The following is a 23125-nucleotide window of genomic DNA, read 5'->3' as shown; positions in this document are numbered from 1 at the left end:
TTTTTTTTTTTTTTTTTTTTTTTTTTTTTTTTTGTATTTTTTAGTAGATTATTTTCTCCAGTGGCAATCATTATATTTTGCAAGAAATTAAATATCCAGGTAAGGAGTTAGTAAATAATACTTTCAGAGTCCTTGCTTTATGTCTGAAACCATGCTTGGTGTTTTATGTGGATCATCTAATTCAATTTTTTAATTTAATACTCCCAACAATTTTATGAAGTATCATTAGCCTTATTTCACAGATAAGGAAACTGAGTCCTAGAAATAATTTGCTTGGGATTACATTGCTCATCAATGAGAGAATGTAGAGTCAAATCTAGATCTCTAATTCCAGAACTTGGGCTCATAACCACTGTGTTATACAACCCACCAAGACATTTGAAATAAGCCATAAAAAAATGAGGCAGTACCACCTTCACCACCTGATATTCTATATGGTCACATGTTCATGTGTTCACTGTCTATCTTCTACTATTAGCTATGAGAATAGGAACTTTGTTTTGTCCACTGCTACATCCCCAGTACCTGGGAAAAGGCCTGGCATTGGATATTTGTTGGACAAATAAACAAATGAATACCTTCCAGTACTGTTGTAATAGTACATAACAATGTATTAGTAATGTGTTGACACAGGTATTACTAATATATTGATTGATTGATATAAAATGCTTAATACATTGCTTGACATATAGGAAGCACTCAATGAATTCACAGACACTTTTTAAAAATTGTCTCTCTCCAGGATAACAAAGTCTAGAGCCCCAAAGAGTTCCTAATTACACATACCATTTCATTAGAAATTTTACAATCTGCCATGGACAAACAGGCTACTGAGCACAAGAAGAGCCACGCCAACCAGCACAGGATTTATTCCTTTATAGTCCACAGTCTTTACTCAGATGCCGCCTTCTCAGTGAAGCCTTTCTAAGTATCCTTTTTTAAATGGCACTCCTCCCACCATCACCAGTCTCTTTGTTTTTTTTTAATCCACAGCACTTAACACCACCTGATATAATATACATTTTACTTATTTGTTACAGTTTGTCTTCTCCCATAGAATGTAATCTCCAGAAGGGCTGGGACTGGTCTGTTGGATTAATTACTGTATTCCTGGAATACAGTAGGTACTCAATAAGTATTTCTTGAATGAATGAATGAATGAATGAATGAATGAATGAAAGAAACAAACAAACTACTGTTAAGACTGTTTTGTGTTTCTCTTCATGCTGATTGGTGGAGTCTTCTTATGCTTGCTTGCTTTGTTTTTGAAGTAGGAGCTTAACAGATAATTCTTTGAACAAGGAATTTCTATTTGGAATGATAAAGCATTTATTTAATTTTGAAATTTTGTGGGCAGAGGCCTCTAGAGGAAGCATCAGAATGAGTAAATATTTAATGCACCTTTAAGGGGCCTGACATCCAGTCAGGAAGACACAGAGGCACAAGTGTGATAGAACTGATTAAAAGGGATTCAAATGAATGGGAAAGAGAATGAATCCTCTAGCGGCAAAAGGCATTAAACAAGGAAAAAAAGCATCTATTACCTCTGCTGCTCAAAGCACAATGAGAATAGGGTATGGCTCACATCTCCCTAGGGACTACAGGTGTCAGTATTGTTATATTTGTTTACAGATATTCTATGGTTGCCATCTGCAAGAGTGTACGGCTCTCCCAAGTGAGACTTCCAGCTTCACTGGAAAAACAGCTCAAAGCACATGCCCAGTGACCTGAGATGGTCACAAAGCCTGCTTCTTGGTCAATGACATGGTTTGAATGCCCCCTTCAAAACTCATGTTAAAATTTAATTGCTATTGTGACAGTATTAAGAGGCAGGGCCTCTGTGAGGTACTTGGGTCCCTCATGAAAGGATTAATGTTGTTATCTCAGGAGTGGGTTCTAGATAACATAGGCTGAATTTGGCTCCTTTTTTCTCTCTGCATACGCATGCTCTCTCACCATAAGATATTCTGTGCCATGTTATAAGGCAGCAAGGAGGCACGCACCAGATGCTGACACCTTGACATTGGATTTCCCAGCCTCCATAATTATGAGATATAAGTGTTTTTTATACATTGCACAGTCTGATATTCTATTATAGCAGCAGATAATGGACTAAGACAAGCAGCAAACAAGGCAAAAGACCTGGGGAGGGATGCTCATTCACAAACTCTGGCATCCTTGCAGAGCAAGGGCCCAAGAGTCCTGGAAAGCATTTTTCTTAAACAAGAGAAGCCCAGTGTCCAAACAATGACAAACTTTTTAAAACTATCATTTTCCCCAAGAGAAAAAAAAAGAGATCACAGTTTTATCATTCTCAGAAAACTCCGGCCTTCCACTTAGAAAAGGTCGAAAATTAGAGGTTAATTTACGTGACTTTTTTTCACGCCCTCTTGACTAACCACCAAACCCATCCACGTGACTTAATATAAATATGCCATGAATTTGTAATCAGGAGACTTCCATTTTGATCCTGACTTAACCAGGTGCCAGCTATGGAACTTGAGGCAAATCATGTAACCTCTCTGGTCCTCAGTCTCTCATCTGAACAACAAGAACTTTGGGTTATATGCTAAAATCCTTTTCAACTACAAAAATATTCCAATTCATCCACATCTTTTTTTTTAATGCCACCGCTGTAGCCAGCCTATTACTGCTCATAGCAAAGCTGAATATAACCATTAAAGGACAATTTTGATGTATAAGGCTGAACATTCAAACCAAAAACTTCTGGACAAAGAAGATAAATTCTAAAGGCCACACAAAAAATAAATCAGCCAGGTGTGGTGATGCATGCCGTAATCCCAGCTACTTGGGAGGCTGAGAGAAGAAGACAGCAAGTTCAAGGCCAGCCTAGGCAACTTAGTGAGACCTTATCTCAAAATAAAACTTAAAAAATCAGCTGGGTAGAGTGCTTGCCTAGCATGCACAAGGCCCTGGGTTCCATTCCCAGCACCATAAATAAATAAATAGGTCTAGAGGTGTGGCTCAGTAGAAGAACACTTGCTGAGCATGTGCAAGGCCTAGGTTCAATCCCCAGCACTCCTATAGAAAAATATATCAAGTCACTAATAGTTTTGTTTTTCCCATCAAGGAACTGTGATTAAAGTTTGCTAGCAATTGTTTCAGGAACATTAAACATTTCACCTATTAATTCTCTTTAAATCACCTGAAATATGATCACTGTGGATGATCTGTTAACTGGTGCAAGTGACAGCCAATAGAAGATGAGGAAAGATGAATGGGGGAGAAAGTGAAGACAAGAAGGGGTTAGGAGACAGGGACACATGGGAAAGGTCTAGGCTTAGAGGTTTCAACAAAGACCAAAAGGTCACAGAATAGTATGGTAATCATGATGATTTCAGAGGTAGACTATGGGGGCAGGAAATGGGAGGGAGCAACTGAATTTGAGTAGTGGAAAGGGTTGTTAAAATTTTGGAGAACAAGGAACAGAGATGCCAAAGCCTTACGGGGATTATTCACATATACTGTGAAGATACACGTGATGATATTAAGAGTTGGAAAGAGTCTTCAATGAATAAGAAAGTTGGCAGACACCAAAAACAAGGACAAAAATATGGTACCACCAAAGGACATAAACCTAGGTTGCAACTACCACAAACCTGGTAAACTTAAATTGCACAGGATTATTTTTTTCATTATATTCTGAAACATTTTCAAATGTATAAAAAATGGTAAGAACAGTACAATTGTTAATATTCTGTCATTTATGCATTCTTTCCACATGTATCATATTTCTTCAGTCTTCTTTATACTAGAACAATTTTAGTGTTTCTATTTAATGACACTGAAATTTTTTAAGAATACAGGCCATTTGTTAGTAAAATATCCCTCAATTTGGATCTTTCTGCTATTTCCTCACAATTAGATTCAGGTTATACATTTTGGTAGGATAAGTGATGTGTCCTCAGGACATTACATCAAGAGGTACATGATGTTAATCAGTCTCATTACTGGAGATATTAACTTAGATCACTTGGTCAAGGTGGTATCCACATGAAATTCTCTATTGTAAAAGTATTTTTTTCCCTTGTTTTAGTAACAATTTGCAGGAACATGCTTTGAGGCTATTCTTTAAAACAACATAATTTTTGCTTAAAGCAATTATTTCTATGGTGGTTGCATTTTCCAACTCATTCCTTCTATACTTATTAGGATTAGGATTTTTAAAGCCCTATTTTATTCAACAACACAAATAGCACAACACAAAGATTACATAAAACCATCTTGAGAAATTCCATTAGAGTTGTAATCCGTGGCTGAGCTTTATCTATACAATACCAAAATAAGAGGTCAACTTAGTAAAACACTCAGAACAGGAAAACTGCAGTTTACAAATAACTGTGAGCTATGGGCATGGTAGTACACATGTGTAATTCCAGCCACCTGGGAGGCTGAGGCAGGAGGATCACAAGTTCCAATTCAGTCTAAGCAACTTAGACCCTGTCTCAAAATTAAAAATGAAGAGGGCTAGGGATGTAGCTCCATGGAAGAGCACCTCTGGGCTCAATCCCAGTAACACAATAAAATAAAATAAATGCAACCTACCGGTCACATTATTTTTTGCCAATTTTCTGAAAGAATCATTATTGTAAAGATATCAATTTTTAAAAACTATTCTTAAGTGTGTAAAGGAAATTTAGCTATGTTAAAGTATTAATAATTTAAATTATTAAAATATTTTCTCAAAGAAAATATGTTCTATTCAATAATTCAATATGACCTTTAATCTTTACTCAGGAAAAAATTAAATACCTTGATTGCAATTCTGTTTTATGTCTCCCTGTTATTAATTACTAATCCAAGTTATACTGCCACATTTGTTCATCCAAGGTCAAACACAATCAGCATTTAATTTTTGTCTTTTGCAGCTGCTAAAAAGCTAATACAATATAAAGCCATAACTATATAAGTGTTCTATTACAGGAAATAACTGGAAATCGGGGCTAAGATATTGCCCTTCCTTACACTGAGTTGAAATATCTCTCTGTGAAAGTATTTTCTAACAATTAACAGGATCCAACTATAAAATTGACTTCTTTGTTACTTGCCTAATAAAGGCTGGGAACTAGGAAAAATCATTTAAATGGAAAGATGGAATGCCATATCCTTTAAGCATTATTTTCTGCCTTCTAAAGTTCATGATTGTAGAATGGATATCTAAATAGCCCCTGTCAGAGTCTCAAAATATTAAAGCAAAGGTACCCTAATCACATGGTGAATAAAGTAAAAGGTGAAGCTGCATTTAATTGGTATAAAGAATAGAAAGTCTGTTGGTTTTTTTGTCATCTCACACAGTGTGCTTATAGCATTAATCCTATATAAACCTCAAGGTCAACACATTATCATATCAAAAAAATGAATGACTAAGAATCATTATTGAGAGGGATCATAATTTCAAATGAAGAAAGTGGTCTTCTTTTATGAAGGAAAGTATTTTAAAATGATTGTCAACAAACCAGGAATTGTAGCACATTATATGGGCTGAAAATAAAGATTTAGCAGTCATGATATACTGACAATAATTGGTGTCATGGAGTAAAGTTACACAAGGAGAACATTAGAGTGACAAAATAAGAGGGCCAAGAGGAACCCAGAGAAACCCCAATACTTAAAAGTTAAGAGAAAGTAGAGACCACATAAATAGTTCCAGCAGAAACTGGAAAGGAAAACCAGGAGAAGGTGCTGCAACTGAAGCTGAAGGCAATAAGTATTTTAAAAAATGTGTATGAGTGCCAAGTACTACCAGGAAGTTGAGCAGAATCAGTACTGCGCATGCTCCATTGAATATCAAGCCCATTCATTTTCCCCAGGCTGGGATAGATGAGGAGGCATTAGACAGCAATTTTAGACAATTGGGAAATTCTGAATATAATGTTATCTATATGTAGATAACATATCTAACATTACCAGTGTTAAATTTCTTCAGTGTGATTTAGTATCATACTTATACTCTTTTAGGAGATGCATGGTAAAGTATATCAAGGGTATATAACAACTGATGAATCTACATAAAGGACACATGGTATTCACTGTATTATATCATTCTTTCATCTTCTATTCCCTATACCCCACAGTGCCAGTAATGACTTCTTAATGGCAATAATAATCAAAAAAAGAACCAATACTAATAAGAATAGCAAGAGGCCCTCTAAACAATGTCACTCACTGTTTTTCCATGAAGGTCCCAAATTGAAACATAGAACTTAAACTTAGGTGTAAGGGGATAGGGGACATGTGGCTGACTATCACCAGAAGGCTCTCTCAAGCAGTTATAAATGACTTAATTGTCAAATTTTTAAACAATGAAATCAACTAGATTTTTTAAACCAGAATCCTATTAAGAATTTGAAAAATATCTGGCTTACTATTTAATAATTTTTAGATTTTTAAATAAAAATAACAGATACTTTTGATAAGAATAATCTCCATTAGAGAAATTTTCTATTTGTCATAGCTTTTGCATCAACTTGAAATCCAAAATGGTATAGTCTTTGTCAGTTCCTTAGCACTTAGAGAAATTGAATAAGTGCATTTCTAAGTGGTCTCAAGGGAAGAAATAAAATATATTAGTGTTCTCAAAGTGCTCTGTGGGGGTGGTGGGAGGCAATAGATTATTAACTGAAAATCCATCGTCATAAAATTTTAAGTGTAAAGTGAAGTTCAGGCGAGTGAAATTACAATGATTTATTTGTGTTACATGGTAAAATTCCAATTCTCCAAGTCAAGGTAGGATACTGAATCTGTCAGATCTGGTTCTAATTCAGGTTTAGACACCAACTATTGGGCAGTTCTTCAATCCAAGTCTCAGTTTCTTCATCTTTATAAAAGGAAAACTAATCAGAACTTCCTCTAAGAGTTTTGGTGAGAAATAATGAATGTAGTAGGCACTAAATAAATCATAGGTAATATTAGTATTCTTTTGTATATTATGAAAAAAGTGAAATAACAAACATTACAAAATCAATGCTACCTCTCTAAATGGAAGGTGGATAGCCTAGAATAAGAGGATGGTCTCGATTTTATATATAGGCTATTCTTTCTTAAAACTGCCACAATACTCCAGAGCCAGAGTACTGTGGTTGAGCTAAATGATCAAGCAGGAAAAGAAAATTCCTAAACACTATAAGACCACTAAAAACAGCAACCAAATTCTTGCCTTGACACTCTTATTCTGTATTCTTTTTTTTTAATATTTATTTCTCTTTTTTTTTTTTTTTTAGTTGTAGTTGGACACAATACTTTTACTTTATTTATTTATTTTTATATGGTGCTGAGGATTGAACCCAGGGCCTCGCACTTGCTAGGTGAGCACTCTACCACTGAGCCACGGCCCCAGCCCCTGTATTCTTTTTTTTAAAACTAAACTTTTTATATACTGAGGATCAGACCCAGTGCCTCACATGAGCGAGTGCTCAACCAGTGAGCCACAACCCTATCCCCTTATTTACTGTGTATTCTTAAGCCAATCACTTTGCTTCCCAAAGCCTGTTTTCTTTTCTACAAATTTAGAACAGCCCTTCTTCACAAGGTTGTGATGATCCAATGTATGTATTGTGAAAGGGCCTGGCCACCATACAAGCACTATGCAAATAAAAGGTACTTTATAGAAGTAAATTTAATTAAAGTTAGTTTCTGAAGGCAACAACATTAGGAGGCAGCATTAAAGGGTATAATGGCTGACAGTAACACTTCGTACTCAGAGCCCCATGGGTTCAAATCCCAACTCTGGCAGGTGAAAAGATGTATAACCTTGACAAATACCTCGCTGAGCATGAGCTGCTTCAACTATACACACAGGAATAACAACTCTTTACTCAGGTTTATTGCAAGTAATAAATAAAATATATGTAAAATATGTTTAGCATGCTGTAAAATACTGTTAATAGCTATTATTTTCTCTCAAGAGTTTTTAAAATATGCATAGCCCTTGACACAGTAATTTCATATCTAATCACCTGATTAACCCATGGGAATAATCCAAACTAAGGAAATAGCATTGCATAAATAATTTTTTTTCAAAGTGCTATTTGTATTTTTTTTTTTTAAAAAAGAGTGCAATCTTAGAAGAATACTTAAGTATATTATGGTCTAACCATTAAATGAAATATTTAACAATGGCTACATTGATGTTTACAAATCATTTATAACAACCTGAGAAATATTTATATAATAACATTTTAGTGCTGCAAGCGAGGCTACAAAAACTAATGTTTAGGATTATCAAAAATCTTTATTAGAGACAGCATTTGTGTTACAGCCAAAATTTGGATGTTATAAATTCTTCTGAGTATTTACAGATGTTGATTCTACTTTTGCTCCAAAGTATGCATGATGTATTTAAGTAATACTTTGAAGAAAAAAAACTCATAAAACCTACTACCACTTAGAAATTTGTTTGAATTTATGTCATTTGTTACTGTAAGTTCAGTTTATTCAAATTAGGTTAAATAGACACAGGATTTAAACCAACATATGTTCCACCAAGGCCAATTCATTGTATAAGTGTTGAATATAAGCAGTCATTGTGGCTTGAAGCGAGATCACACATGTAATGATAAATGAAGGGCTTTCTAATACTATATGGGCACTCTAAGAATTATTTCATATGACTATAAAGAAGTTAAGAGGCCTCCTGTCTCATTCACAGCAGTTTCTCCAAAATAATGTGGTGTGCCAGAGCACGTTGGTGGTATAGTGGTGAGCATAGCTGCCTTCCAAAATAATGTGGTGTTTCTAAAAGCAAATGATAATCATGAGGTTGGATTCTTCAAAATCATGAATAAATCATTTAGTTTTACCATAACTGCCAAGTGATGGGAGGTACCATACCAGAAAATGTATGTTTGTGTTTGTTGTAATTTTTTCACATTCTTGAACAAAGCATATTTATTAAAAATTTTAAATTTTCTATAAAAAGAGAAAAAACACACAAAATCTTCATTAGGGGCTGTGGCTATAACTCAGTAGTAGAGCACCTTCCTAGGTTCATTCCCCAGCACTGCGAAAAAGAAAAAGTATCTACATCATTATGATCCAGAAATGGACATTTCTCAAGACTAATGAACTATCCTGATATCCACTTGCTTGAGATTGAGTTAATCCCATAAAAGATGCTACATAAACTTTCAGCTGTGCTACTCAAGAAGAACCCAGGTGCTAGCTGTTCATCTTTCGAGATGCTGTCTTATTGCTACATAAAACTTTTTCTTTCCTATCAAAAATCCTACATTACACCAAAGCAGGGGGTGGGGAACCCTGGAAGTTATTAACTCTGGATAGTAAAATGATGAGTATCAGTTATTTCTAACCACTTTTCTCTATTTTCTAAAATTTCTGAATGAGAAACATATTTCATGAATAAAACGTTTACCTCTGGGCAAATGTAAGTAAATATATAATACAAATACACAATAGTGTCAGCTTTCAGCAGGTTTATTTTATGAAATGTGAAATCATAATAAATCTTATTTGACACATTCAATAGGAGATAATAGAAAAATAAAAAGGATTATAACAAAATACTCTGGACAGGTCCATGTTAAAAAAAATAGATAACATGGGCAAATTCCTAGAAAGATATGAACTGCCAAAAATTAGTCAAGAGAACATCTGAATAGACCTAAACAAGTAAAGAAATAAAATGATCAAAAAAACTACCCACAAAGAAAACCCCATGCTCAGATGGCTTCACTGATGAACTTTTACTAAACATTTAAAGAAAATGTAATATCTGCTCTTCACAAACTTTTACGAAAAACAAGGGAACACTTTCCAAATCATTCTATGTGGATAATATTACCCTGATATCAAAACCAGACAAAGACATCATGACAAAAGAAAACTAAGCTGGTAACTTTTATGAACACAGATATGAAATTCCCCTATAAAATACTAGCAAACTGAATTCAGCAACACATAAACAGCATTAATACACTATGGCCAAGTGGGACTTATACAAGGAATGCAAAGTTAGTTTAATATCTGAACTTCAAGTAACATAATATGCTAAAAAGGACAAAAACCCCACATGATCATCTTACAATATGCAGAAAAAGACTTTGACAAAATTATACTTTGTAATTTTTAAAAAGCCAACAAACTAGGAATAGGACTGAACTTCCTCAACCTGATAAAAAGGAACTATGAGAAAACCACAACTAATATCATACTTAATGGTGAAATATTAAATACCTTCCCCTAACAAGGCAAGGATATCTACTCTGGCATTTCTATTTAACATTGGAAGATCTAGCAAGATTAGGTAATGAAATGAAATGAAAGCCACTAGAAGGGCTAAAATGTAGCTCAGCGGTAGAGCAATTGCCTAGCATGTACTAGGCCCTAGATTCCATCCCCAGCACCACACACACACAAGGCATTGGAAAGGAAGAAGTAAAACTATCTCTATTTGCAGCTGACATGATTTATAAATAAAAATTACTAATAAATCCACTAAAAATTTTTTAGAGAAAATAAATGAAGCCGGTGCAGTGGTGCACACCTGTAAATCCAGCAACTGGGGAGGCTAGACAGGAGAATTGCAAGTTCAAAGCCAGCCTCAGCAATGGCAAGGCACTAAGCAACTCAGTGAGAGCCTGTCTCTAAATAAAATACAAAATGGGGCTGAGGATGGGGCTCAATGGTCAAGTGCCCCAGAGTTCAATCCCTGGTATCAAGAAAAGAAAAGAAAAGGAGAGAGAGAGAGAGAGAAAGAGAGAGAGAAAGAGAAAGAAAAAGAGAGAGAGAAAGAAAGAAATGAACAATGAACAATGCAATGAACAATCCAAAATGAAATTAAGAAAACAATTATTTACAATAGCACCAAAAAGAATAAAATACTTAGATTAAATTTCACAAAAGTAAAATAGTACACTACAAAATGTCAGTAAAAGAAATTAAAAACATACTGTGTTCATGGATCAGATGGCTTATTTATTAAAATGGTAATACACTCCAAATTGATCTGCAGATTCAACACAATCTCAATCAACATTCCAGCTGACTTCTTTGAGAAATTGACAAATCAATTCCAAAATTCATATGGAAATACAAGGAACCAGAACTGCCAAATCAATCTTTTTTTTTTTAATTTTTAATATTTATTTTTCAGTTTTCGGCGGACACAACATCTTTGTTTGTATGTGGTGCTGAGGATCGAACCCGGGCCGCACGCATGCCAGGCGAGCGCACTACCACTTGAGCCACATCCCCAGCCCCCAAATCAATCTTGATAAACAAAGTTGAAGGACTCTGTTATGGTTTGGATATGAGGTGTCCTCCAAAAGCTCATAGGTTAATGCAGGAATATTCAGAGGTAAAATGATTAGATTATGAAAGCTGCAACCTAGGTGAATGGACTACCTGGGTGGTAACTGTAGGCAGGTGAGGGGTGGCTAGGGGAGGTAAGTCAGTGGGGGTGTGCCCTGGAAGAGTGCATTTTCCCTTCATCCCCTTCCCTCTCCCTCTTTCTCTGCTTCCTTGCTGCCATGAGGGGAGAAGTTCCCTTCTGTCACACCCTTACCCCCATGATGTTTTGCCTCACATTGGGCCCAAAGCAATGGAGTCAGTCTATGGACTGAGATCCCTGAAACCGTGAACCAAAATGAACTTTTTCTCCGCTAAGTTGTTCTTGTTGGGTATTTTGGTCACAGAGACACAAACTTTCTACAAAGCTACACAATCTAGACTCTACAATACTAGCATAAGGAATACATACAGATAAATGGAATAAAATTGAGAGTCAAGAAATAAACTGTCACATTTACAGTCAATTGATTTTTGACAAGAGTACCAAGACCATTTGATGGGGAAAGAATAGTCCTCCTTTCAATAACTGTGTTGGAACAACTGGATATCCACATGAAAAGAATGAATTTATATCACTCCCTTACACATGTGAAAATTAACTCCAAATGGAACAAAATCCTACAAAACTTTTTTTTTAGTTGTAGATGGACACAGTAACTTTATTTTGCTTATTTATTTTTATGTGATGCTGAGGATCGAACCCAGTGCCTCACATGTGCTAGGCAAGTGCTCTACCACTGAGCTACAACCCCAACCCAGCCTTCCTACAAAACTCTTAAGAGAAAATACAAGCATAAAACTTCTTGGATTTATCAGTGGACTCTTGGGTATGGTACCAAAAGCACACGTACACACAAAAATGGACTTTCTCAAAATTAAAAATTTTTTTCCTTCAAAGGACACCACTAAGAAAGTGCAAAGACAACTCACTAAATGGAAGAAAATATTGGCAAGTCATGTATTTGTTAAGGAATTTGTATCTAGAATATATGAAGAACTCTTACAACAAAATAATATAAAATAAATAACAATAACAAATGGATAAACGATCTGAATAGACACTTATCCAAGGAAGATAAACAAATGGTCAAAAACATGAAAAGATGTTCAACATCATTAGTCATTAGGGAAGTACAAACAAATTCCACAATGAGATTCTTCATTCCCACTAGGATGACTCTAATATAAAGGACAAAAATAAGTGCTATGAAGGGTGTGGAGAAATTACTACCCTCATTCACTGCTGATAGGAATGTAGACTGATACAACCACTTGGGGAAACAGTTTCGAAGTTTCCCAAAATGTTAAGCACATAGCTACCATATGTTCCAGCAATTTTACTTATTGGCATATGCCTAAGAAAACTGAAAACATACATCCACATGATAACTTATATATGAATTTTCATAACAACATTGTTCATAATAATAAAAAAAATAGTACCAACCTAATGTCTGTCAATTAATAATGGATTAACATGATATGGCATTTTCATACAATGGAACGTTATTCATTAATAAAAAGGAATGAAGTACTGATTCATGATACAACATGGACAAAGTCAGGCACAAAAGGTCACATAGTGTGTGATTTCATTTACATGAAATGTACAGAATAAAATTCACAGAGATTGCCAGGGATTGAGGGGAGAGGGAAATCAGGAGAAACTGCTTAAAGGACAGGGGTTTTACTCTGGAGTAAAAGAAATGTTTTGGAACCAGACAGGTGGTGCAATATTGTAAATGTACTAAATGCCATTGAGTTGCTCACTTTACAACAGTTGGTTGTATGTTATGAGTTTCACCTCAATAAAGTATTTAAAAGAAAAAACAATCCAAAAATCCTAGTTAACACTTCTGTTCACAAATAACATTTCAAAGGGGGAAAAGTATTTCAAAAAGAGACAGAATTTTTCTTTTCATTCATAAACACAGGCAACATTTCCAGCACTCACCTTTCTCAGATTTCTTGTTTCCTGTTGAAGAACTGCTACAACCCATGATTTCTAAATCATATTATGTTCACAAATTCAACTTCTGATTCCAAGATAAGAGTATGAAAAGTCTCTTCCTTGATGTTGTGAGGAGCTGCTCTTAGTTGATCCCCTTCAATCACAGATACTAATAAGAAACAGGAGGGAAGGAGAGAAAGTATCAGTTAACAACATGATAGCTAAGGAGCTGCAGAATTCGTTTTATGCTTCTTCTGAATTACTATTCATTGTGTGATGTGGAAAGTGATCAGACATAATCTGACCCTGATTTATTTTCCAAATCACAACAGTAGCTACAGAGCAGCTACACACACAAATTATAGTTTCTCCATCTCTAAATCAAATCTAACCCTAAAATTAAGCATTAATAGTCAGACATGGTAGATAGCACATGCCTGTAATCCCAGCTACTCAGGAGGCTGGGGGCAAGAGGATGGAAAGTTTGAGGCCAGCCTTGGTAACTCAATAAGACCATCTCAAAATAAAAAATAAAAAGGGCTAAGAATGTAGCCAAGTGGTAATCTCCAGCACCTTAAAAAAGAAGCATTAATAATGAAATAAATAATTGAACTGTAAGAATGTATTATTTTCTAATTGAAATACAGAGAATGGAGGAGCTGATATAATTGTTTTGACTTTAAACTCAAAGTAATTAAATCTATCTGGACTTTAAAAACACAAATTGGAGGCTGACTATGAGAAAAAAACAACATGTATAAACAACTGTGACAAAATTAAAATCAAAGTGAATTTTTTGACAATATATTTCATTTTTCAATCAGTTGAGGGTGCTTGTTTAAAAGAAGAAAATTCAAGACCTCCCCTCAAATTTAGGAATCATTATCTGTGAGAGTGTCCTTTTTACCTTTTCTAGTACTGGGGCACTTTGCCACTGAGCTATATCCCTAGCCTTTTTTTGTTGAGAGCCACAGCCGAAGGGGCCCCAGCAAACTTCCAGCTGCCGGCTGATGATTGGCTCACAGCGGCCCCAGCAACATCTAGCTGATTGGCTCCTCTGCGGTGATGCTCATTGGGCTGTTAGTCTTCCCTTGAGGGAGTACTTTCCATTCATATCTCTGATCAGGACCTTCATGATTCAGTGCAGGGATAGTAAACGCAAAACGTGGACTATCCTCAGGATGAATTGGAATTGAAAAAAAACAATCTTTAATATCTATAACTAAAACATACCAGGTTTTTGGCAAAGCAGACAATTGAGGAATCCCTGATTGAGCAGGTCCCATAATAACCATCTCATTATTAATGGCTCTTAAATCTTGCAATAATCTCCATTTACCAGATTTCTTTTTGATGACAAAAATGGGAGTATTATGGGGAGATACAGAAGGTTGTATATGTCCTTCTGCTAATTGTTGTTTGACCAGGTCATGGGCTGCTTGTATCTTTTCTTTAGTCAGGGGCCACTGAGGAACCCATACTGGTCTTTCTGATTTCCAAGTAATTTTTATTGTCTCAGTGGCCCTTTCTGAAAATCCAACCCATGTCTGTCTGTTCCTTGATCTATTTGTATTGGTGCTGCTATACCTTGTTCTTGTTTTTCTAATCTTTTTCCTTTCCTAAAACCTTGTCTAGTCATAATAGTGGGTGCATTTTGGTTGATGTTATTTGTTAATGTCAAACCTAATTGATCTAGGACATCTCGTCCCCATAAATTTACGGGAAGATGATCCAATACATATGGCTGTATAGTTCCTTCACATCCTTCAGGATCCTTCCAATCTAATACCATTGCACTTCTATGGGGATTAGTCGCCACTCCTAGGCCTCGAAGCGTTTGAGTGGCTTGTTGTAATGGCCAATGTTTTGGCCATTCTTGACGAGAGATGATGCTAAGGTCTGCACCTGTATCCAGTAGCCCATTAAATTCATGTCCTTGAATATTTAGTTTTAGCATGGGGCGAGAATCTAAATTTAAAGAAAGCATAGCCCAATCTACACCTGTGGAGCCTAATCCCTTGGAACCTCTTTCTACAGTACGACTGGAAAATTTATCATGTAGGCTGGGTATTATTAGTAACTGTGCTATTCTATCTCCTGGTGAAATTACTGATATACCCTTTGGAGAACTGGCTATAATTTTTATTTCACCTTCATAATCGGGATCAATTACCCCAGGACTTATCATAAGTCCTTTTAGAGTAGAAGAGCTGCGTCCCAATAATAAGCCTACTGTTCCTTTGGGAAGAGGTCCTTTCACCCCTGTGGGAATGATTTGAACTCCCATCTCTGGAGTTAGTACTGCTCTGGCGGAGGCGCAGATGTCCAACCCTGCGCTCCCTCTGGTTTGTCTGATGAGGGATCTGATGGACAATGTGTCCTGGGCACTACCCTGATGGGGTTGCTGGGTTCCTCCAGTGCTCCGTATATTTGTGGTTTTGGGCCCCGGAGCATTGGGCCCCCCTGTCCATTTTTTGGCAATGGAGCCCGATGCCTTTCTCCACGATATCGTGGATAAACACCTGGTCCTTGTTCGTTTTTTGATAATGGAGTACCCTCTATGGTGGTTTGAGAACGGCATTCATTAGCCCAATGTCTCCCTCTACGGCATCGTGGGCAAATACCTGGTATTCTACTCCTTTGATACCTAGTTTTGTTAAACCCTCCTCCAATGGGGCAATTCCTTTTAAAATGTCCTGTTTGTTCACAATTGTAGCATGTTCTTGGCCTGGCATCTAAAGCCTGTTTTACTGCAGCTGCCACAATTTGCCCTTGTTCATTAATGTCTCTGGCATCTAAAGCCTGTTTTACTGCAGCTGCCACGACTTGCTCTTGTTCATTAATGTCTCTACATAATTTAATATATGTGTTTAAATCTTCATGTTTCCATGGTCTAATGATATCTCTGCACCAACGATTCGCTTGCTCATAAGCCAGGTGTTTTAGTAATGGCATTGCTTGTTCTGTATTCCCAAAAACTCTGGTAGCTGTTTGAATAAGCCTATCTACAAATTCAGCATAAGGTTCATTAGCTCCTTGTATTACCTTAGATAATTGACCTTGTAAACCTCCATGTCCTTGTAAAGTCTTCCATGCCTTAATTGCATCTACAGCAATTTGTGCATATACACCAGGATCATATGCAATTTGTTGCTGCTGATCCTCATAAGGTCCCTTTCCTAACAACATATCTAGATTTCTCTGAGGATAACCAGCTGCTGCATTTCGCCTAGCCGTCTCCTTGCAAAATTCCTCATTGGCAACCTTCCATAACAGGTATTGTCCTCCATTTAGCACAGCTTTACACATATTAGCCCAATCTGCTGGCGTCATGTTCAAGTTGTTAATGGATTCGACCATGCTTACAGTGAAGGGTGCTTGAGGACCATAGGTTGTTACAGCCTCTTTTAGCTGCTTCACTGTTTTGAAATTTAAAACTTGGTAAAATCGCTGCCCTCCTGCCTCAAATACAGGGCATGTTAATATTTGAGATCTTGTCTCAGGATCCCAACTATCAACTGCGGGGGTTGGGGACCTCCCAGCATATGGAGGTGGCCTTGTTAGTTGGACACTTACGTCCTCTGGTGATAGAAAGGTGTTAGTAGCAGTCTCCTGTAGAGGTGGTGCTGTTGGTTGGACACTTACACCCTCTGGTGATAGAAAGGTGTTAGTAGCAGTCTCCTGTTGTAACTTTCCCCCTGATGGCTTTTTCTGTTTTACACTTTCTTTCTCTGTCTGACTAGCTTGAGAGGCCTTCTCTTTTACTTGAATCTTTTCCTCTGTCTGACTAACTTGAGAGACCTTCTCTTTTACTTGAATCATTATGTCTTCTTCTTCCTCTACCATTGTCTGAACTGAAGGCTTTGGACTAAGCAAACAAGATATGAACGTCCACAATGGCAATGTGCCAACTGGCAGAGTCCCTGGGCTTTTCTTTTCTATTCTTTTTAAATCTTCACCATGATGGTTCCATTGTGATATATTTAACAACTCCTCCTTAAAAAGCCATGGGCTACATTTTTGTATTGTATCAACGTATGCCCTGATTGTTCTTGATTTTACTGAGATGCCTCCTTCCTCTAACAATTTACTTAACACTCTTTCAGTTTGTTTTTTACTAATTTCTGATCCCGTATTTCTACTATAATACAACCCAACAAGATAACGCCTAACAAAACTGAAACAGAGTGAAACAAAATTGGAACAACACAAAATCATTATAATAGCCTCCTGAAATGTCCATCTGTCCTTTCTCCCTATCTGTTCCTCAGATGTGAGCAGTTTTTCTTCCATCTTACACATCTCCAGGGACAGGCAACTTAAAACAAAAGTGAAACAAAATAACAAAAGAAGAATCTTAAAATGGCTACCCATCCTCTCGCCCTGCCCTCAGGGGCGAGCAGTTTACCTTATCACTTACCCTCAGTCGCTCCCCGTGCGAGCCACCAAATGCCGCAGTCTGGCTGGGCACAATCAGGAGCCACTTGTCAAAAGAAACTAACTTTATTTTTAGAACCACACACGCCAAACAAAATAGCCTCTCAGGAAAAACCCTCAGAGCCCCAACTGCCACCACCGGCTTCCCACAAGCCTCTCTCTCCCACACAAGCCTCTCTCCACCTCCCACAATCCAGCCTTTTTTATTTTGAGACAGGATCTCCCTAAATTGCTGAGGCTAGCCTTGAACTCAAGGTCTTCCTGCTCAGCCTCCAGAGTCACTGGGATTACAGGCATGGCCCAAGAGTGTCCTTTTTTTTAATATTTATTTTTTTAGGTGTAGATGGACACAACACAATGCCTTTATTTTTATGTGGTGCTGAGGATCAAACCCAAGTCCCGCCCATGCTAGGCGAGTGCTCTACTGTTGAGCCACAATCCCAGCCCCAAGAGTGTCCTTTTTAAATGAGCTCTCCAGGCATTCCTGAGACCCCTCTGAAGTCTCCCCTCTTGCTTACTAGATCCTTCTGATGAGGCTGCTGAATTGGCATTTCCATAACCACTTGATGAGGGTTTTAAACAAAATTCCCCTCTGTAGTATACCATCTCATTGCTTTTGGGGTGATGTTTATTTTGTGATGCTCTGACTCTGGACTTTACCTACTTTTTTCTATCATTTTTTTCTACTACTACTACACTAAAGACTTAAAAATTTCAATTCAACTAAAGAAAGGGAAAACTAATATGAGTAAAATAAGGCTGGGAGTGTAGTGTAGTGGTAGAGTGAATGCTTAGTATGCCTGACACCCTGGATTCAATCCTCAGAACCAAAAAATAAAAATACAGCTGGACCCAATTCTTTTATGTATCAAATTAACTCCCCTAAATTTTGGGTTATTTACAAATTTGATAGACATTTCTTTCATGTCTTTTTTTTTATCTACATCATGGATAAAAAATGTTAAGGTCAAGTTCAAAGGCACAACAAGCCCTGTGGCACTCCATTCCAGATCATTCTTCAGGGTATATCCACTACATTCACAATGTCTGAGCATATTTATTCAGAAAGAAAAGGAAGAGGAAGAGGGAAGGAGGAGAAAGAAGAGTAAAAAAGGAAAAAGGAAGGGAATCAGTTTGGCATGATTTTTAATAAAAGAATCATAGACATTTAAAGGTGGGAAAGACCCTTAAAATTACCTACTATTTATACAAAATACAAGAAAGTAAAGCAATTTGCCTAATGTCAAATTTTGCTGCATATTGGGGAAATTTTTAAGCTCCTAACGCTCAGCTTGCACTTCATTAAATCAGAATATCTGGGGGGTTAAAAAATACTAATGCCAAGGTCCCACCCTCCAGAGATTCTGATGTAATTGGTATCGGGTGGGGATTGAACATCAAGATGTTGTTAAAGGTAACCAGATGATTCTAAAATACAGCAAAGTTTGACAATCTCTAAAAGAGACAATGTTTTATCAAACCTATAATGTTGCCTAGTGATCATTTTTCCAGAAATGCTTTGACTCCATTCATTGGAAGCTGAATTTTTCCAGAGTTAGACTTAACAAGTCTCTGGCTTCTGGTATCTACTCTTCTCCAAATGGTATACTACTGACCCATTTTTGTGCTCAGGAATTTCTCAAAGGTCATCTACAGTACATTAGAGAACACATCTGCACATTCCTTCATCACTGCAGGTGTGGGTGAGGGGGTAAAATTCAAAGTCCAGGCTTTACTGATAATACTCAATTACAAAAATTCTGGAGGCCAAGAAATCTGCATTTAAAGTGCAATCTTGAGCTGGGGGTATAGCTCAGTGGTAGAACATTTGCCCAGAATGTGCAAGTTCCCAGCATCAATAAAAATATGTACAAGTAAATATATTTGTAAAATAAATTTATATATATATATAAAGTGTACCCTTCAGGGTACTTTGATGCAGGCAGTCCCCATATCCCAGTTTGAGAAACACTGCCCTCCCACAGTATCCATATCTACCTTGGGCTTTGCTCCATGCTTATGCTATTTTTTTCTACCCCTTTCTATGAATCATTAGAGTTTGGCATTGAGTAAGCAACAAACACTGATTGGATAACAAACGTGATGTATCTTAATCTCAATGTCCTTTTTCCAGAAAAATAATGTATCTCCAAAGGCATTTGCTTCTCAGCTAATTCATTATAAACACATAGAATTCCATATATAAAATTCACTAGGAATTTTAAAAGCATCAAACTTGCATATGTTTCTGTTAGACTGTAAGCACCATGTGTAACTTTCTTTGTAAATACCCCTTGAACCTTTGGCACCTACACAGTGCCTTTTACATAACATATGTTTGACAAATACTGAATGAATAAATGAATAAAGAAATAAGTATTTCTAAGCCAGAGTCCTTTAGAAAACTAATTGCTAAAAGTCATTATTTTTTTAAATTTTTTAATTTATTTTTTAGTTTCAGGTGGACACAATATCTTTACTTTATATTTATGTGGTGCTGAGGATTGAACCCAGTGCCCCATGCATGCTGGGCAAGCGCTCTTCCACTGAGCCACAACCCCAGCCCCTAAAAGTCATTATTAGTGTATCATTTTTGCATTCTTTTTTAAAGCAAATTTTAAAATCATGTTGGAAATGATAATTGTTCTAGAATTCTTTGGTTGTCTATTAGAAAAAAATAATTGGCTATTAGAACTTTTATATTATTATTGTGTCATTTTTTTATACTGTTTTTCTTTCTCAGGTAACAGGAGAGAGAGATCTCACCAAAACATGAAAAACATCTGGTGCCACTTACCACTCCCACATGCTACCCAACCTAGACCTTGAAGCAGAGGGGAGAGGAAAGCAGGTTTGTGAGCAGTGTTTGTGGCATCCTTGGGAACACTTATGGCTGACTATGAAGCTAATAAAGATGACTTGGGGATTTTCCATGACTTGGAAAAACCTAAGCTTCTTCCATTTCCACACTCCACCAGCATCAAGGAGAGGACTTAGTACAGCAATCAAAGTCTCTGAAAAAGTGATTCCTCCTGCAAGGGGTTCTCAGGCTCAAAAGGTTGATGTCCTGGTCACATAAACCACTGGGTGGATTGTGGCAAAAACAGCTTGAAAGCTGCCCAGTGCTTCTGCCCTTTCTGATATATATCAAAGATGATTTTAAGAGTAAACATAAATTAGTGACTCATCATCAGCACTCAACGTACAATCTGCAAAAGGACAGGTTTCTACCAAAAGGTTGGGCTTCTACTAAAAGGTTTTTACTGTGGGCCGATGGGTGGACAGGAAGGAGACCCGAGAGTGGAACTGTTTGACATTTCATCTCATCCTAACCACTTTCATTTTCAAAGCTGAAAACACAAGGAAAGAACAAAAGATGGCCCTTGGAGCCAGCCCACCCTTTACCACTGAGCATTCTTGAAGTGTAAGCCCAGCTTCCCTAAGATGTTCTTATTCATTCTTAACATTATTTTATTTCTAAGTGGATCTCTATACAACTCCCACACCTTGGCTCAGCTACCCTGACTGTGCATGAATCTACCTCTGGCAATATTCTAGATGTTAACTGGGTAGTTCTCCATGCCAGAAATCCAGCTTTTCCTAGAGATGTTAGCTTTTGTGAGAAATTCCTACTCAAGCTCTGACCCTGAGGAACTCAAATCCAGAATCCACCATCATTTATCTGGCTCCCCCACCATCACCACACTACCATACTACCACAATGGGAGTTAAGTAGGCAGTTATAATTCTTCCTCCTTGAACTCTAGACACTAGCATGGAGAATGGACACCTTGTCAGGCTCACTCTACTTCTGATATGATTATAATCATGAAGTATCTTAACCTAGAGCCAGGTTTTCCAAAGTGTGTTTGTGTTTGTCTGTTCATCAATGTGGTTTATTATTCTAAGAATAAGGAAAAAAAAAAAAAAAAAGTTCCACCATGAGAAAAAAGTAGTGTTTAACAAGTTTTTTGTTTTGTTTTGTTTTGTTTTTTAACTGCAGGATTTCTCAGAGCCTTCAATAGATTAATGTGCATTGGGAATCTTTAAGAGCGAGCTGACAACTAGGAGGGGACCCTTTTGAGGTAACCATTTCAAGAACAACTGTTGTTCCTAACTGTCTAATGTTAGTTCAGTAGAGCCTTGGATTTAGAAAGGACTGAAGTTTAAATTCTCAGCTTGTCATGAATTCCTCTGCACCTCAGTTTCTTCTTAAGAGATAAAAGTGCATACCTTACTGACTTGAACAAAGAGCAACTCTTCTTAGCAGACAGGTTAGCAGGGGCCATGCATGGGTGGGAATCCGCTGTGTTTACTCAAGTTTCCTTCAGAATGCTTCGCTTGGGGCCTCCCAGAGACCACACCCCTTGAATGTCTGTAGGCTCTAGAATAAATGAAGATTCACAAAGAAATGCCCCACCCTCAGAGCTGCAAGATCTGAAATAATGCTACACCAGTAATAACAATAAGAGTTAAAATCACTACCATTTATTAAGGGACTATTATGCACCCAGCACAGTAGGTGCTTTATATTTCTATTATTCTAGTAAATCTTCATAGCAAACCTTCAAGGTAGCATCATCACCCCCATATTACAAATGAAGAAACTGAGGCTCAGATATTAAATATCATACTCCCTGGCACAGATGATTAGTGGCAAAACTGAGGATTCCCCTATTTAACCATTAAAAAACAAAAATGCCTGCCCACTTAAAGGCTAGCTATGCCTCACTTTCAGGATCCAGTCTGTGTTACAACTAAATCACTGGAGAGAATTCTTAAACACTGCAACAAATTCTTTTCCATTTCTTACAAAGAAATAAAAACCCTGTGGTCCTCTATTAAAAGAGGCCAAAGGAGCTAAGGAAGCTTTCTAAATATGAAGTTGTATAGTAGAGTGTGGATAATACTCCATGAAGGATCTACTTACAAGTGTTTCTCAAAGTGTCGCTTGCCTCATTTTTTAGCTCTCATCACCTAAGTTATTCCAAATATCAAATTTATTTGAAACAGGCCACAACCCTTCAGATTGCAAAGTCATCTGTACACCTTTTTTAAATAACAATTGATTTACAATCAGCATTTCTGAGAAAAATCATCCTAAGAAATTGCAAAACAATAAATATACTCCAATGAGTATACATTCCCTCTTTCATTTTCACATGATAAATGTTTATCATGTAGAATACAGTCATGTAGAATTAGCCCATAATGTCTAACAACAAATAACATCTTACCTGGGTCTTTTGCTTGGCCACTGCAAAGGTTTTCCTCACTCCAGGTGTTTCAGGAGAAACAAAGATGAGAAAAAGTCTTCTCTATGAGAGAACACAGAGGTCTGAAAGAAAAGAGTTATAATTTTCAGATCTCTCTGGAGCACCACACACACACACACCAGAGAGAGCTCTT

The 23125-nt window shown here is 36.9% G+C and overlaps 1 protein-coding gene across 1 annotated transcript in view; it reads right to left on the bottom strand.

The window, feature by feature from the left end:
• Positions 1-23125, bottom strand: part of Ppef1 (protein phosphatase with EF-hand domain 1) — a 135145-nt gene that overhangs the window by 84913 nt on the left and 27107 nt on the right. The window contains exons 3-5 of the mRNA XM_015487974.2: positions 22954-23054; positions 21950-22100; positions 13283-13448 (exon numbers count right to left, since the gene is read on the bottom strand). Coding sequence (XP_015343460.1) covers positions 13283-13328 — 46 coding nt within the window. The 5' untranslated portion in view covers positions 13329-13448; positions 21950-22100; positions 22954-23054. The remainder of the gene's footprint in view (positions 1-13282; positions 13449-21949; positions 22101-22953; positions 23055-23125) is intronic.

This window comes from Marmota marmota, unplaced genomic scaffold, assembly GCF_001458135.2.
Source record: "Marmota marmota marmota unplaced genomic scaffold, marMar, whole genome shotgun sequence".
NCBI classification, from domain to species: domain Eukaryota; kingdom Metazoa; phylum Chordata; class Mammalia; order Rodentia; family Sciuridae; genus Marmota; species Marmota marmota.
Note: the sequence above shows the minus strand (reverse complement) of the source record. Positions and strands in the feature narration are given on the sequence as shown.